Source organism: Pleurodeles waltl, chromosome 1_2 (genome assembly GCF_031143425.1).
Source record: "Pleurodeles waltl isolate 20211129_DDA chromosome 1_2, aPleWal1.hap1.20221129, whole genome shotgun sequence".
NCBI lineage: Eukaryota > Metazoa > Chordata > Amphibia > Caudata > Salamandridae > Pleurodeles > Pleurodeles waltl.
In genome coordinates, this window is record NC_090437.1 from 1,123,291,355 (window position 1) to 1,123,306,076 (window position 14,722).

Here is a 14,722-nt window from a genome sequence, read left to right on the forward strand (position 1 = left end):
ATCATAGTGATTGCCAGAAAAACATTCATACCAGTGCTCAATCATAACAATGATCATACTCTCTCAAATATTTTACTTCTCCTGCTCTCCTGTGAATTGATTCAGAAAGACAACCACTGTGCGATGGCGCGTTGCAGTACCGCTGCGTGCAGTTCAGCCTGGCCAGATGTTCCATGTTTTACAGTCTGACACCCGCTCTAGCAGTCCCCTGATGATGACGCTCTGGTGTGTGAGGCGGCCTGACACTGCACCTGCGTTAAGGTTTGTTGTGTTGTGGAGCGCGCAAGATGGCTGCTGCGGGAGGCAGCAGCGCTGAGCCTAACGGAGACAGCCTGGAAGAGAAAGCGGAGAGGGAGCCAAGGAGACCGCACAGCGCCCCGGCGCGCACCGAGACTTTGGGCTTCTACGAGCGGGGCAGCGAGGGTCAGGCGCCTGGAACCTCGAGAAAGAGGAGACACAGTCCGCCAGGTACAGACACACAGACTGGACCAGAGACAGCAGCTGTCACTGATCTATGAAGCAGCATAAATGTCAACGAGTTCTGAAAGGGAGACGGACAAAGTTAGATCTGATATGTTGATCACGCAGACTAGGCACATATTGCGCTTTGCCAGTAATGGGTGGGCATCCAGGAAAGCAGGGAGCTCTGAGAGCAGATGCTGACATCGGGCATTAGGGTCTGGGCTGATGGAGGACACAGACAGGAGAAATTGGGCAAGTTGGCCATGTTTGCATGGACTGCAGACATACTACTGAAACTACCAAAGGGATTGCAACTTCGAGATCAATAAACTAGTCCAGCATAAGTTGACTGAAGTCTGGCAGGTTTCACTGGACATCTAGAGGAGAACTTAAATAGTGGGGGCAGGGCCTGGCATTGACGACACATGTTGCATTGATTACATATCCTCTCTCTCTCAGATTTAAATTTGTGGCTGTCTCTCGTTCTGGGTTGTGATCGCCTATTTAGTATCCGTCCATCATTTATCTATATGTTTTCCTTTATTATTATTATTTTTAGTATCACCAGGTGTCCTGCTGGTTTATATACCCTGTTCATACATACCAGTATTTTTTGGGGGGGGAAGTGGGAGATTTCTAGAAAAAATCGGGAGAATGTATTTCCCTCATTGACTTCTTTTGGGGCCTGCATCGGGTTATTGTTATGCATGGGATCTGCAAGTCTGTTGCTGCATGATCCGTTATTAGCTATGCAAATGTACTTTTTTTTCCCTTACCTGTTTTAAGCATGGAGAAAGCATTAGGGCAGGCAGAGAGAGTGTGATGCAGGTGCTGTGCACTGGCCTGCAGGAGCAGGTTACTCTCAGTGCATACTCCAGTTACACAATACCATCCCTCTCAGTGGAAGCCGCAGAGGAATCGGGTTTTTACATGTAGGAATCGGGAGGCGGGAGACTGGCCTTGAAATGGGTAGTCCCCCGCCTGAATCGAGAGAGTTGGCACGTATGCCCTTGCAGACCTGACAACTCACATGGTACCACCCTGCCTCACGCCGTATCAACTGCTTTCACATGTTCACTTGCAGAGGAGCCAATATGCCCATATCACACAATGGCAGGGAAGAAAAGCTTGAAACCACTACACTTTTGTCTGTGTTTGTTTGTTTGTGTGTTTTGTTTGTTTGTGTCAAGTTTCACTTTTGAGGCTCTGATCCTGCAATGTCCCATTAAAGGATGTGAAAACAAAACACAACAGGACCTTAGCAAGCTTTTGGATTTTTTTTTTTTTTTTTAAGGCAGGAAGGTTGGTGGGTTTGAGGGGGTAGAAGTGCCTCTTAGGCACATGTCCCCTCCTCACACGGTGAAATACGTTTTTAATTTGCTCCTCGGTGATTCATAATATTAAATCTAGTGCTCTGTTATTGTATCTTCTTGTCATTAACTCATTTATCTTTGTTATACTAGTTCTAGTTGTGCACGGTTCTGTGTCTGGTACAATCGGGTGTTCTTGGTTAGGACTTTTCACTTAGAAAAGCACCGAAACTAAAAAAACACACACACACTTTTTTTAGTTTCGGTGCTTTTCTAAGTGAAAAGTCCTAACCAAGAACACCCGATTGTACCAGACACAGAACCGTGTGCGTGTGTATATATATATATATATATATATATATATATATATATATACACACACACACCTGGACCTAGCAGATGTTACACCAGCTTTGCAGCGAACAAAAAGGAACAAACAAGGGTTACATCTAGATGGGAAAGTAGATTCATTTTGTTCAGTATTCAGTCTAAGAACAGTCATTAGTCTCACTGTAGACATCGGTGCCATTTAGTTCATTTTATGCTCTGGCTATAGACAGCTCCATTATCATTAAGTACATTAAGAAGAACAGTGAGGGGGAGATTTGGGACCACCCATTTCTCCTATTGGCTTTCATGTTTTGCCATCGATGGGCTGTATATCAAGCCTGTGGTATTTTGTGGATGGTTACATTGTCTCGCTTGTGTTCCCATTAGGTTTTGATGATGGATAATCCAGTAGCCCTTTTCTTAGACTGCAGATTTGACAAATATGTTGTTTTGTTTAGTTGTGATCCTGTGTGTGTTCTTTTCTGTGTTAGAAGTGCATTCTGTTTGGAGGTTAGCCTGCCATAAAGACAAAATGGCATTCACTAATTACTCTTGTGGATTCATTTTTGATACTTTACTGACACAATAACATGTTGGAACCAGACCAGTGTTTGCACACAAAGTAATACGTGCACACATTTGTTTTCTTAATTATGCAACATAAATAGTGCCCTTTGTCTAAAGTAGCTACTACTCAGTTGTTTTCTGTGTATGTTTTTTAACCTCATCTCTTACATCTTCTGACCCCTTTGCATCACACTTTTCTTTAAATCTACAAATGCATTATTTGAACAAAGGGACCCTGCTCTCACCTTCCTAATTATTATACACTCAGGTATTGCATCATTACATAATTTTCTTTCTAGTACTGCTGGGTGCAACACACACATTCACCTATTCTATTATTACCAAACACTTCCCTCATAATATTGCAGACAATTTACCTTTGCTCCGTTTCATTGTAATTCCAGAGCTGAGAACTTCTCCAGGGTAATTTACTGGTCAATCAAGTACGTCTTAAGGAGATGAGGCTCAGATAACACCCCTATGTCACTCCTTTTTTTGTGTGAAAGAGTTTATTTGTATGTTATTCTCTATGACTGTAGTTATTGACTGAGTTATTTTCCTTTATTACATATACCTTTTCCCATGCTCTTCTGAAGGAGTTTTAATAATAACCATGGGCGCTTAATGGAGTAGAATAATTTTGACTATCACAAAGTAAATATTCCCCTTTGTTGGGTCTTTGATTATAATGGTTTACTATTGTATTCAATAAATATTTGGTATCTGTTTTTCTATGCTTGGGAAGAAAACATGTTTGACTTCTTTGTCAAATCTCTTTCTGTGAAATGTTTTAATTCTTTCTTTGCGAATGCTACAAACAAGTTTCTTTCTTGTACTGCACTCTCAGGTAAGGAGCCACTTAAGTTATTTGCATCAAGCTCATTGTCACAGACGATTTCTCAACAATAGCGAGCCCTCATCTTAGGGTCATTTTTGAGGACTTTTCTATGTCCTTCGAGGATAACTTTATGAACGATTGGATCTGTCTCATCTGCAAGTCAGGTTTCAGTGATGAAAGGCTGGTTTGGTTTGCCTGTGTGTCTGAAACGATATAAGCACATTTTAACATTGATCTGGCATTGATTAAAAGAAACGCTCAGGTGTGATGTAGATGTTTGGAAATAGATGGCTTTAGAAGTTGGACACTGGATTGGTGGTGGAAGATGGTGGTCTTCAGCAGGAGTGTGGGTGATTAGCATAGGTTGGTTCGGAGGAAAGTGTGTGATTTTTATTAGTGTGAGAGACAAGGGCCTATGTTCCATCATGGGTATAGGAAGGAGCAACAGAGGCTGTTGAAGCATTGGGAGAGGGAAGGAGCGTAGACATAGTTTGAAGCAGAGAAGCCTGGGATGACAGGTGAAAATATGTTCTATGTCTAGTCCTGTCAAGAGGATGGGCAGTGGGGCTCAGACCGCTCAGTCACAAATCCACAAGTAGTTTTCATTCATTTTGGCAGACAGTTACTTTTCAGCAATTGCTGCAAATAGTCCTATGCACATTTTATCCTTTTATTACAATCAGTCAAAACCTGTCCTAACTTCTCATGACAAGGGTACTAGTATGCTGTTTCTTCAAATACGTTTAGTTTCAGTATCAACTATGAAACAAGGTAGCTATCCTCAGTTGAAGTTCAAGGAAGGAGATAGGGTGAGAGGGTAAGAGTGTGGGTAAGGGGCAAGAGTGGGTCAGATAGCGAAAAGGATTAAACTTGGCTAGCACAGAATAAACTAGAACCGCATGAAACATAGCAATTACACTTTCTCATTTTGTTGTTTCTGAAGTGTGTTGGAAACAAATACTTTAATATGATCAAAACTCATCATTACACTAGGTGATGCAATTTCCACACATTTTAATTTGTGCACTACATAGTTTTATTAGTAAAACTGTATGTCTGTGCAAATGTGTTGGTCATTTCCATTAAAAATGTGTTATTTGTTATTGCAGTGTGCTACCATACCCTGAATACTCCACTCTGTACCACTCCACACAACTGTACTCTACTCTGCACCAATCCACTTTACACCACTCCATGCCACTCCACTCTATGCCACTGCACCTGCCACTTCACACTACACCTCTCTACTTTGCCCTGTACCACTCTACTCCATGCCAATGCACTCCTTGCCACTCTACTATACACCACTGAACTCTACACCACTCCAGTCTGGACCACGCTAATCTACTCTGCACAATTCCACTCTGCGCAACTCTGCACTCTATGCTACTGCAGTCTGTGCCACTACACTCTATGCCAATGCAACTCTATGCCCCTGCACTCTATGCCACTCTAAAGTACCCTGTGCCACTGTATTCTTTACCACTCCAGTCTAGACCACACCATTCTACTCTGCACAACTCCACTCTACACACTGCACTCTATACCATTTCATTCTATTCCACTACACTCTACGCCAATGCACCTTACTCTGTAGCACTCAACTGTATGCCCCTGCACCAGTCCACTGTATTCCACTGTAATCTACTCCATGCCACTGCGCTCTACACTGCTTTACTCTGAGCTCGATGCCAAATTATGCAACTACTAACTGCTCTCTACCCTGCACCTCTCCACTCTATGCCACTGCACTCTACTCTGAAACAATCTACTATAAGCCACTGAACTCTATGCCACTCTAGTCCACTCTACTCTGAAACTTCACTCTGTGACTCTACTCTTAAGCACTGCACTCTACGCCAATGCACTGCACACAACTGCACTCTCACTTCACTCCATGCCACTGCACTCTACCCTGCATCACTGTACTCTGTCACTGCTCTCTGCGCCACTCTACTACACCCTCCACCACTGCACTCTTGACACTCTACTCTGCAACATTACACTCTCTGCCACTCTACTCTGCGCAGCTTCACTCTATGCTACTCCACTCTACACCACTGCACTCTATGCCACTGCACTATACTATACTCTGAACCACTCTTAGCTAGTCTACTCTGCATCAGACTATGCCGCTCCACTCTTTGCCACTGCACTCTACTATGCACCATACTAATCTACGCCACTCCATTCTGACCCTGCATTGTTTGCACCGATTTCAGTGCCACTGTAATCTGTGCCACTATAGTCTGCAAAACTCTACGCCATTGCACTCTATACCAGTCCAATCTACTCTGTGCATCTCTATTTGTTGCCACTCTATTCAGTGCCACTCCACTTGACTCCACACTCTGCCACTCCACAACACTCTCTACCACTCCACTCTAACACTCTACTCGACTCTTCGCCATCCCACTTCACGACATTCCGTGCAACTTTATACCACTACTGTTTAGCCATGCTGAACAGCAGCCACGCTGGTGTACAATATGGCTAAAACACATTGGCAAAGCCAGTAGCTCCTGCATAGGTTAGATCTATTGGCTTTGCCAATGCTTGTTTCTTGTTGGATCTAACGTTTCACAGAGCTGCCTGGAAAGTCTGTTTAGCAATCTTAAACAGTGATATAAGTCGGGGGTTATTTATGTTTTCTGAAGCAACATTGACAAGCAACTAGCTTTTTTTTTTTTTTTAAAGTGGAGCCCTGTGACATTGGTAGTGTGTTGCCTGACAATGTGTGCAAAGCACATTTGCATGAAATATTAAACAGCTTCATTACAACCCTTTTCTTGCCTACTCTCTGTTTCGCATGTTCTTTTACTTGGTTAACTTGAAGTTTAAAAAAAAATGATATGAAACTTTCCATGTTTGAAGATAGTGAAATTTTAATATATATGTATAGTTTTGTATGGTTGCAGTCTGGAGCTTCTACTTATTTTGAGGAAGTTTCATGTGCATATTGTGGGTGCACAGAGTAAATATGTAGGAATTGAGTCTTAACCGAGGGACAACACTGTAATCAACTGTATGCATGTCAATAGCACGTTAGTGTGTTGGGATGAAATCTCGACCTAGGGATAACCTCGGGAACAATTATGCCTGGAGTAAATGTCAGGGGGCTGTGATTGAGGGCGAGACCCCCGAATAACTGCGCTTGTGTGTCACGGTGGATGCTAGAGTGGGAGACAACCTTCCGAACAACTGTGTCCTGGGGCCAAATGTGCTGAGCCGAACAACTCTGTGAATGTCAAGAGCATGTTTGTGCCTGCGTGGAACCTTGACCGGGGACAGACCTGTGATCATTGGAAGCATCCTCGGGCTTCCGCGCCGGGTCATTGATGCGCATGGAAAAGAAGAGGTGTACGATTCTTGTTGTGTTGGGGGAAGGAGAGGTGAGGAGCTCTGACGTGGGTTTTGTTTTTGAATGTACGGGAAAAGTCTAGCGTTTGGTGCCGTGGCGGTGGGTATAGCTCCATAAGTGTAGGGGAGAAGTGTAGTTTTATGTGTGCATGTTGTGTTAGTGTAAAGGAAAGTCAAGTGTTGTATTGTGTTATCTCCTCTCGTGTGATGTGGATGTTAAGACTGGACTGTGCATCCATGTTTTCATGAGAATGGCGTCATCTGGAGTGTTGTCGTGGTGTGACAGGTCACAGTTGGTGAAAATCTGGGCTCAGCGGGTTGTGCGTGCCCCTTTTCCTAGAGCGATCTTACATTACGGTTTGCTTATATTCTTCTTGAATTGCTACCTCTTCGTTCTGATAAACAACCTACAGTCTCGTTTGTATTTCTAAAGCGTCCAGTCCCTTTTGGATCACAACAGGTTGTTCCTGAATTACTAATACTTCAATCATTTTAGTAGCGTCTGCGTGTAAAATAAACAGAGAAGGCATTTCATAATTTGAAATAAATGTTATGTATATTTACTGTGGAGTAAACTCCCTCTTTGATCTGTTAAGCATTTTTGTAGATGCATTTCACGGATCACCAAAGCTCACGTATTGCGGAACCTGCTTGGACTCCTAACGTGGTTGCCTGGATCCCTGCTAGGTGTCCAGTGAAGCAAACATTGGGAAACAGTTTGCTTAGGATGGCGTTTAGCGGAGGTAGGAGATGGAATGTAGAATTTAGCTTAGTTATCCTTTTAAATTGGTAGGGATAGTCATTCAGTTGCTGAGAAGCTGTGCAATATAGCACGATGCCTCTCTTAAGTGCTGTTAAGATTTCTTTTTTACTGTTGACAGATGCACTCTTTATAGTTTTTTCGCTTCCTTATAAAAGTCAGCAGAGGAAATCCGGTTACCTATACAATGCATGGGCATCTTGGATGATGACCCTATGGAACAAAAAAATGCTGTGCATATTTAACCTTCCTGGTACTCGCATCTCTTATGTGTGAGCAAGCTCAATATGAAAGCTGCGCTAATTCAGATCACTGAGCAGTCAGTGTTTAAGGACAGCGGCTACCCAGTTTAGAAGCAGACGAAACTATCTTTAATTAGAATGATTGCAACAGTGCGATCCTCTTGGTGCTGGCAGCGTTGGCTGGCTTCTACTGTCATTTGGTTTCATTACAGCAGCTATGTAAGCCAAAAGATTTGCAGTTTCATTGATTGTTCTTATGGAGTGAAGAAACTTAATCAGCAAATGGCAGAGTATAAATGTGAGAAACCATTAACCTGCCTAGAATATTTATAAGGATAAAATATTGCTGCAGGTAAAATGTCACTATACAGTCATCACTTATAGGGTATTGGATTAGATTTGTTAGTGATTTTTTTTTTTCTTCTCTTTTGTACGTCCGTTTATCTGGAAGCGTATATAGCACAAACCATACTGCAAAGAATTAGAGCGCTTTACAGAGGCCATCAGTAATACAGAGAGAACTTTCAGCTCCTGACTTTTCCTTTTACGTCTTTAGCGCATACATTGACTCGAACAAGCATTGGCAAAGTCAGTAGGTCTCGCCAATGCAAAAGCTATTGGCTTTGTCAATCTGTTTAAGCAATGTTGTGCACCAGGTGGCTGCTGTTCAGCATGCCTAAAAGTTAGTGGCGTAGAGAAGAGTGGCATGAAGTGGGGTAGTGTTGTGGAGGGAGTAGAGTGAAGTAGAGCATTGTGGCATAAAGTGTTGTAAAGTGGAGTGCGAGGCCTGCTGAGAGGGCATTGCCTTTATGAGTGTGCAGCAGTACTATGAATAGCACCACCTGGTTAAGGTTCTTCGGTTTTCTATTTTTTTTTTTTAATATCAGTTACTTCTGTAATGCCAGTCGTTCCTCTGCCTGTTAATCTTTTTTCCTCATATTTGAACATTCTTCTCTTCCAAGTGTTACTTTTCCCCATTTATCTTGTTCTTGACTCTTTTGTTACTCCTTCTGATTCCGCCTTTTCTCTTTTAACATGGGGTACCCTTGTGCTGCCCTTTGTCCACCCTCCGTTCTACTTTGCATCCTCCTATATCTTTACTTGATATCTTTTGGCTCAACTTTGAGAAGGTAAAACTTCAGCGGGACTTGTCTGGGACTGTGTCCTACACACACTCCATCGCGATCAGCCTGACCTTTTGGATTTCAGCCGATCTAGCGTGACCTGCTAGCCCCTGTTAGCGTTTTATGCTTTTAAGTTCTATATTGCATTTTAAACTTTAAAAATTCATATCTTGACTTATAATTATGGGACTTTTTTGTCGTTTTGGTCTTGTTTTACTCATAAAATTAAGCTTGATTTTTCTAACTAGGTGTGATGTCTTTTTGTGTGGTATTTTTACTGTTTGAAGTGTTGCACAAATAATTGACACATTTTCCCTTAAGTTAAGCCTGCCCGCTCTATGCCATACAACCAGCTGGTGAGCACAGATTAATTTAAGGTGTGTATATGACTTACCCTGACTAGGACTGTGGTTCCTGCTTGGACAGGGTGCATACCTCTGCCAACCAGAAACCCAATTTCTAACAGTTCTTATGATTAAGTAGTAGAGTCCACAAAGATAATGCAGGTGGCCCTTGGGCAACGGGTCAGTCTCCTCATCGGTGTGTGGACATAACTAGCATCAGTTTTGTAAGGCATCAGCACAAGATCAGCCAAAACAAACATTGTGAAAACCAATAGATCAGGCTTTTAGTTAGTGTTAAGTAATATTTGGGCAACTTTTATTGTGTTGCCACATGCTGTCTTCGAAGGAAAATCTGTAAGAAAGGGGGTTATTAGTTGCAAAGGATGTGTTCTCTTAGGAAGTCTGCAATGTACCATTACTGGGAACCAACTACCCATTGTATCACTTGACTCTCCAACAGTAGGGAGACAGAGCAGCGCAAGGCCCAGTTAAGGGAGTTGGTGTGGGCTAGTATCCCTGTCCGCATACACAGAACAAACAGCTCCCAGTAAATCATTGTCCAGCCAGTGCTTGCATGTATAAAAGGAAAAGTGCTTTATTACACACTACCTAATACAAGATATTAATTTACAAATATATACACAATGGCAGGTAAAAATACCTTTGGTGGCAGCCTCCTATCAGTTCGCCTCTTAGCGGACCCTGAAACGTATAGCCAAAATAACCCCCACTTATACTAAAAATTATACAATGGGCTGTAGTTATCAAAAGAAAGTTCTACTGGCTTTGTCAGGTAGCCACCACATTAACAAAAGCAGAAATGTTTTCCAATAAGTCAGTGCAACAGCATTAAACTCACTGATGATGGTACCATCTTACAGTGACATTCATGAATACCTGCAACAGTTCACTAGTGTACTGCCTTGAGGAGTAGTTTCTTTAGGCCCTAAGCCTGGCCCCTACATTTTTATACTCCTTTGGGGAGCTGTCATTGTCTGTGCTCTCTCCTTGCACAGGATCTGACTGTTACAGGGCACCAGTCACCTCTCCTGGGCTCGAGGTTTTTATCAGCAGCACTCACAGGACCCCCCCAAGGCAGAGTCACTCCCGTGGATGCACTCCCCAGGTGTTATAGTTTCCTAGCCGCTTGCAGGGCACCGGTCTGTCAGCAGGAGCCTGGCCGTCGTCCTCCTTTTCCTCCTCCCAGAGGTCGCACACTTGCAGAACCAGCCCACAGAAGATTCAGGTGAACTACCAGGAATCCCACCAGCTGGTCCCCATCCCTCTACTGTCCCCTCGGGGTGTTGGGGGAGGCCAGAACCAATGGTCCTAGAAAAACACATTCCGGTCCCTGGTTGCTAACTAAAGTCAGAAGTCCATCCTTGTGGTCTGGGTCAGGTGTCCTCTGGCTTCCGACTGGGGATTGTTCTGATGTCGCCATAGGTCCAAACTGTTCTCAACTTTCTCTGCGTTGTACATGTGTTTTTAAGTGAGGGTGGAGAGTTCCACAAGCTAGGCAGCCCTTCCCAATCCTAGGGTTGCAAATCATCACTCCATCCCTACCCAAATCCTTCAAAGGCACATTTGGGTATAAAACAGGGCCTCTGCCCTACCTCATCAGACACTTGCTGGAGAAGAAACCTGAACCAGAAACTACATCCTGCCAAGAAGAACTGCCTGGCTGCTCAAAGGACTCACCTGTCTGCTTTTCTACAAAGGACTGCTGCGTTGCTGTTGGCCTGCTGCCTTGCTGAACTCTTGTCTGGCTGTGAAAGTGCTCTCCAAGGGCTTGGATAGAGCTTGCCTCCTGTTCCCTGAAGTGTCAGGACCAAAAAGACTTCTCTTTTTCACTTGGACACTTTGTGCGCCAAAATTTTCGACGCACAGCTTGTTCCGTGGCGAGAAAAACGCTGCACACCGACGCAACGCCTGCCGTGAGAGCGAAACTTCGACGCACGGCCTCGCAAGGACAACGCCGCCCGACTGCCAGAGGAGAAATCGACGCAACGCCTGCCGTAAGAGCGAAACTTCGACGCACAGCCCCGCAGACCGACGCACAGCCGGAAAACAAGCAGGAGAATCCACGCACAGACCCGGCACATCTGGTAATCCCCGCGACCCATAGAAAGAGACTGTCCGCGTGCCGGAAAACGACGCACGACTTCCCCGCGTGAAAAAAACCAAAGCAAGTCTGTGTGTGCCGGGGAGAAATCGACGCACACACCATTTTTTCACGTATCTCTTCTTCTGCGGCCCTTTGCGGAGATTTTCCACTCCAAACCAGGTACTTTGTGCTTGAAAGAGACTTTGTTTGCTTTTTAAAGACTTAAGACACTTTATATCACTTTTCAGTGATATCTTTACAAATTCACATTGCAACTTTATTCGATTTGACCTACAATTATCCTGATAAATATTATATATTTTTCTAAACACTGCGTGGTGTATTTTTGTGGTGCTATATGGTGGTATTGTATGATTTATTGCACAAATACTTTACAGATTGCCTTCTAAGTTAAGCCTGACTGCTCGTGCCAAGCTACCAGAGGGTGGGCACAGGCTAATTTTGGATTGTGTGTGACTTACCCTGACTAGAGTGAGGGTTCTTGCTTGGACAGAGGGTAACCTGACTGCCAACCAAAAACACCATTTCTAACACACAGCATTTTGGGATTTGAGATAGTGCTGTCAAGTAGTGTTTTGAAAGACCTTCTCTAGGAGCCTAAGCCCTGCATCTAATTGTTACAGCTACTTGGTCCCTTCTTTTCAAAACGTAAAAGAGCAGCCCCTCGTGTGACTGTATGCAGGGGTCTTGCTACCCTCCTTTCTTTTTGTGGGGCTGAGACTTTCACAGCCAGGTACTGTATGAAAAGTAATTAGCCCAATCCTCTCCTCTACCAGCAGAAAGCCTAATTAATGGCTAATAGCCATATTGTGTGGGGAGTCCTTTGAGCCACTAGCAGGATAGGAGGGTAACTAATATGGCCTAACAGGGTGTTTCAAATGCCTGACTCTGATTAGGAGCTGAGTGAGAGAAAAATGATAACCCTTGCAGTGCCACAGAGTTTATGGATATATGGAAATTAATGCCAAATCTGCACTTGGTATCCTGATTTACTATAGGGATGGTGCATCATATTTGTCTCTCAGGCTGACTGTGGTAAAATAGTAATTGCAGCAGATTTTACCTATAGTGTTTAATACAGTAAGCACTGTTCATATTTTCGTGAAGCACTACAGACGTGCATACTCACACTAATGCACACACATATTATAAGGCCTTCGCAGGTCAACACCAACCCATGAAGGGTTCCCTCTGTGACAGGCTATCTGTGTGCACATAGGATAATTTAGATAGTTATATGGGCTCATCCCACGCATGTGCAAACATGTTCACAAATAACCAGCTCAGAGACTCTTACCCTAGCTGCGCAGCAGCAGATCTTAGTAGTCGCACACTGGTGGTAAGTACTCACAATCTATTTCAACAGGGATTACAGTGAGTGACGCTGGGTAGTAACATGGCAGAAGTTCATAAACAAGTTGGTCCAAAAAGCAAAAAGTCCAGGGGAAAGTAAATGAACAAAAAACATTTCTCACAAAATCTTGTGCGGAAACAGTAGTTTGGCTACATCAGTCTGGGAGTGGGCCCCTTTTCTGAACACCCTAAATTAGCAGGCTGAAGCGGAACCCTCAAAGAAACTGTTACGAAGAGGAGTTAGAAGTTGAAGTTTGCATCATTAGTGGTAAACTTGAAAGACATACACAGCCAAATATTGCATAGTAGGTACTTTTAACACAGTGCCAGTATTTCTGTTTTGCAGCTTTAAGAAAACGTAAGTGTGCACTCTGAGCAAAAAAGTTGTGAATCCAACATGTTATTTTACAGCAAAGTAAAAAATCAACATGTAAGGATTATTTCGGATGAACACTATGCCTTGATGATCGGTTAAGGCAGCCAAACTACAATTGAAGTGTGGCTCCATTGGACCATGTGACATTTCACAGACCGTGAAGAGGCACATGGCCATGGTGCAGGTAGCAGTAGGTTAGGTGATGACACCAATCTCATGCCACAAAAAGAAGCCCATGCTATGTGGGCCGACCCAAAGAAGGAGTAATCCTGTAATACAACATAATATAATGTAAAGTGTATTTGTAGAGTGCTGCTTGCCACCTGTGATCTTATCCACGTGCTGCAGTATTCTGCAGTGTTTGCAGTCTGTGTAGAAATCAAGTTAGCATTGCAAGGATTCAATAGATCATTTTACCCTTCACTTTCACCATTGCTCTCCCATCTCTACCCACCACTGCGTGACACTGTTGCAGTTGCAGCAGGAGGACAACAAGTCCCAGACGCCATCTCACCATAAAGAGGGGGCGTGGGGTGGGTCCCCCCATTTGCTGCTCCTGGTGCTATAAAGCACATGTCGCCGGGAGACTGCAAGCCCCAGAAACCATCTTGCCATGAAGGAGTGAGGGCAACAGATAAGTTGGGGCCCTCCCATTGGCTGCTCCTAGTGTTAAAAAGCGTTCTTTCTGTGGACCTCCCAGGTCAAGGGCGGGCCCATCTTTGTCTCAGAGACTGGGCCCCTCCCTTTGGTTTTCATCTTTTTTCACATAATGACTTTTTGGCTACTATATTGATGATTTTTTTTTTTTTAACAGAATGTTTTGATTTTAAATGACTGTTATATATTTAATGGTTGGAAGTTAGTTTTCTATCCCAGTCTAGCGGCAGAGCACATTCCTTAAGATTTATGTGCCATATCCAATTTATTTTTGGCCTCTTATTCCTTGATTAAATTGAAATGGGCAAAAGGAAGACAATGGAACCTTTGCAAGGGGTTGTAAAAAATTGCTTCCTTAAAAAGCTAGAAATTAGAAATTAAAATCTCACCATGTCAGCAAAGTAGATCCACAAAAGGGCATGCACTGTATTTCAAGCTGTGTGAATCATCTGTAGTCTTACCAAAGACTGCACATGCTCTGCACTGCATTAGTACTTTATGGATGGACAAAACCTTATTTCCTTTTTGTTACACTTCTTTGCCTGCAGGCTCAGAAGCCACTGAAGGTGGTGGGTTTGACAGACGGGGGCAATGGTTATTACAGCTTTATAAATGATACAGCTGGTTTTGATTAAGGTGCTGGCTAGCAGGGGAAGCCGATGAAGTACTATTAATATGCAGATGTTGTGATCATAAGTCTTCTGGCCCTGGATGAAAGGTTCTGCAGCATGTAGGGTGACCTTAAGGAGTGCCACTGTGGAGCCTGGGAGGCCATAAAGGAGGATGTTCCCAACTATCCAGATGAGAATATTAGTGCTCAAACAGCAGTTTCTGAAGTCGATTTTTGGAAGAGACATTTCTGCTTACTCTAGAA

General features: G+C 43.5%; 1 protein-coding gene across 1 annotated transcript in view; it reads left to right on the forward strand.

The window, feature by feature from the left end:
* Nucleotides 1-221: 221 nt before the first annotated feature.
* The window catches only part of TAPT1 (transmembrane anterior posterior transformation 1), a 272,524-nt gene continuing 258,023 nt past the window's right edge, over nucleotides 222-14,722 (forward strand). The window contains exon 1 of the mRNA XM_069202339.1: nucleotides 222-468. Coding sequence (XP_069058440.1) covers nucleotides 288-468 — 181 coding nt within the window. The 5' untranslated portion in view covers nucleotides 222-287. The remainder of the gene's footprint in view (nucleotides 469-14,722) is intronic.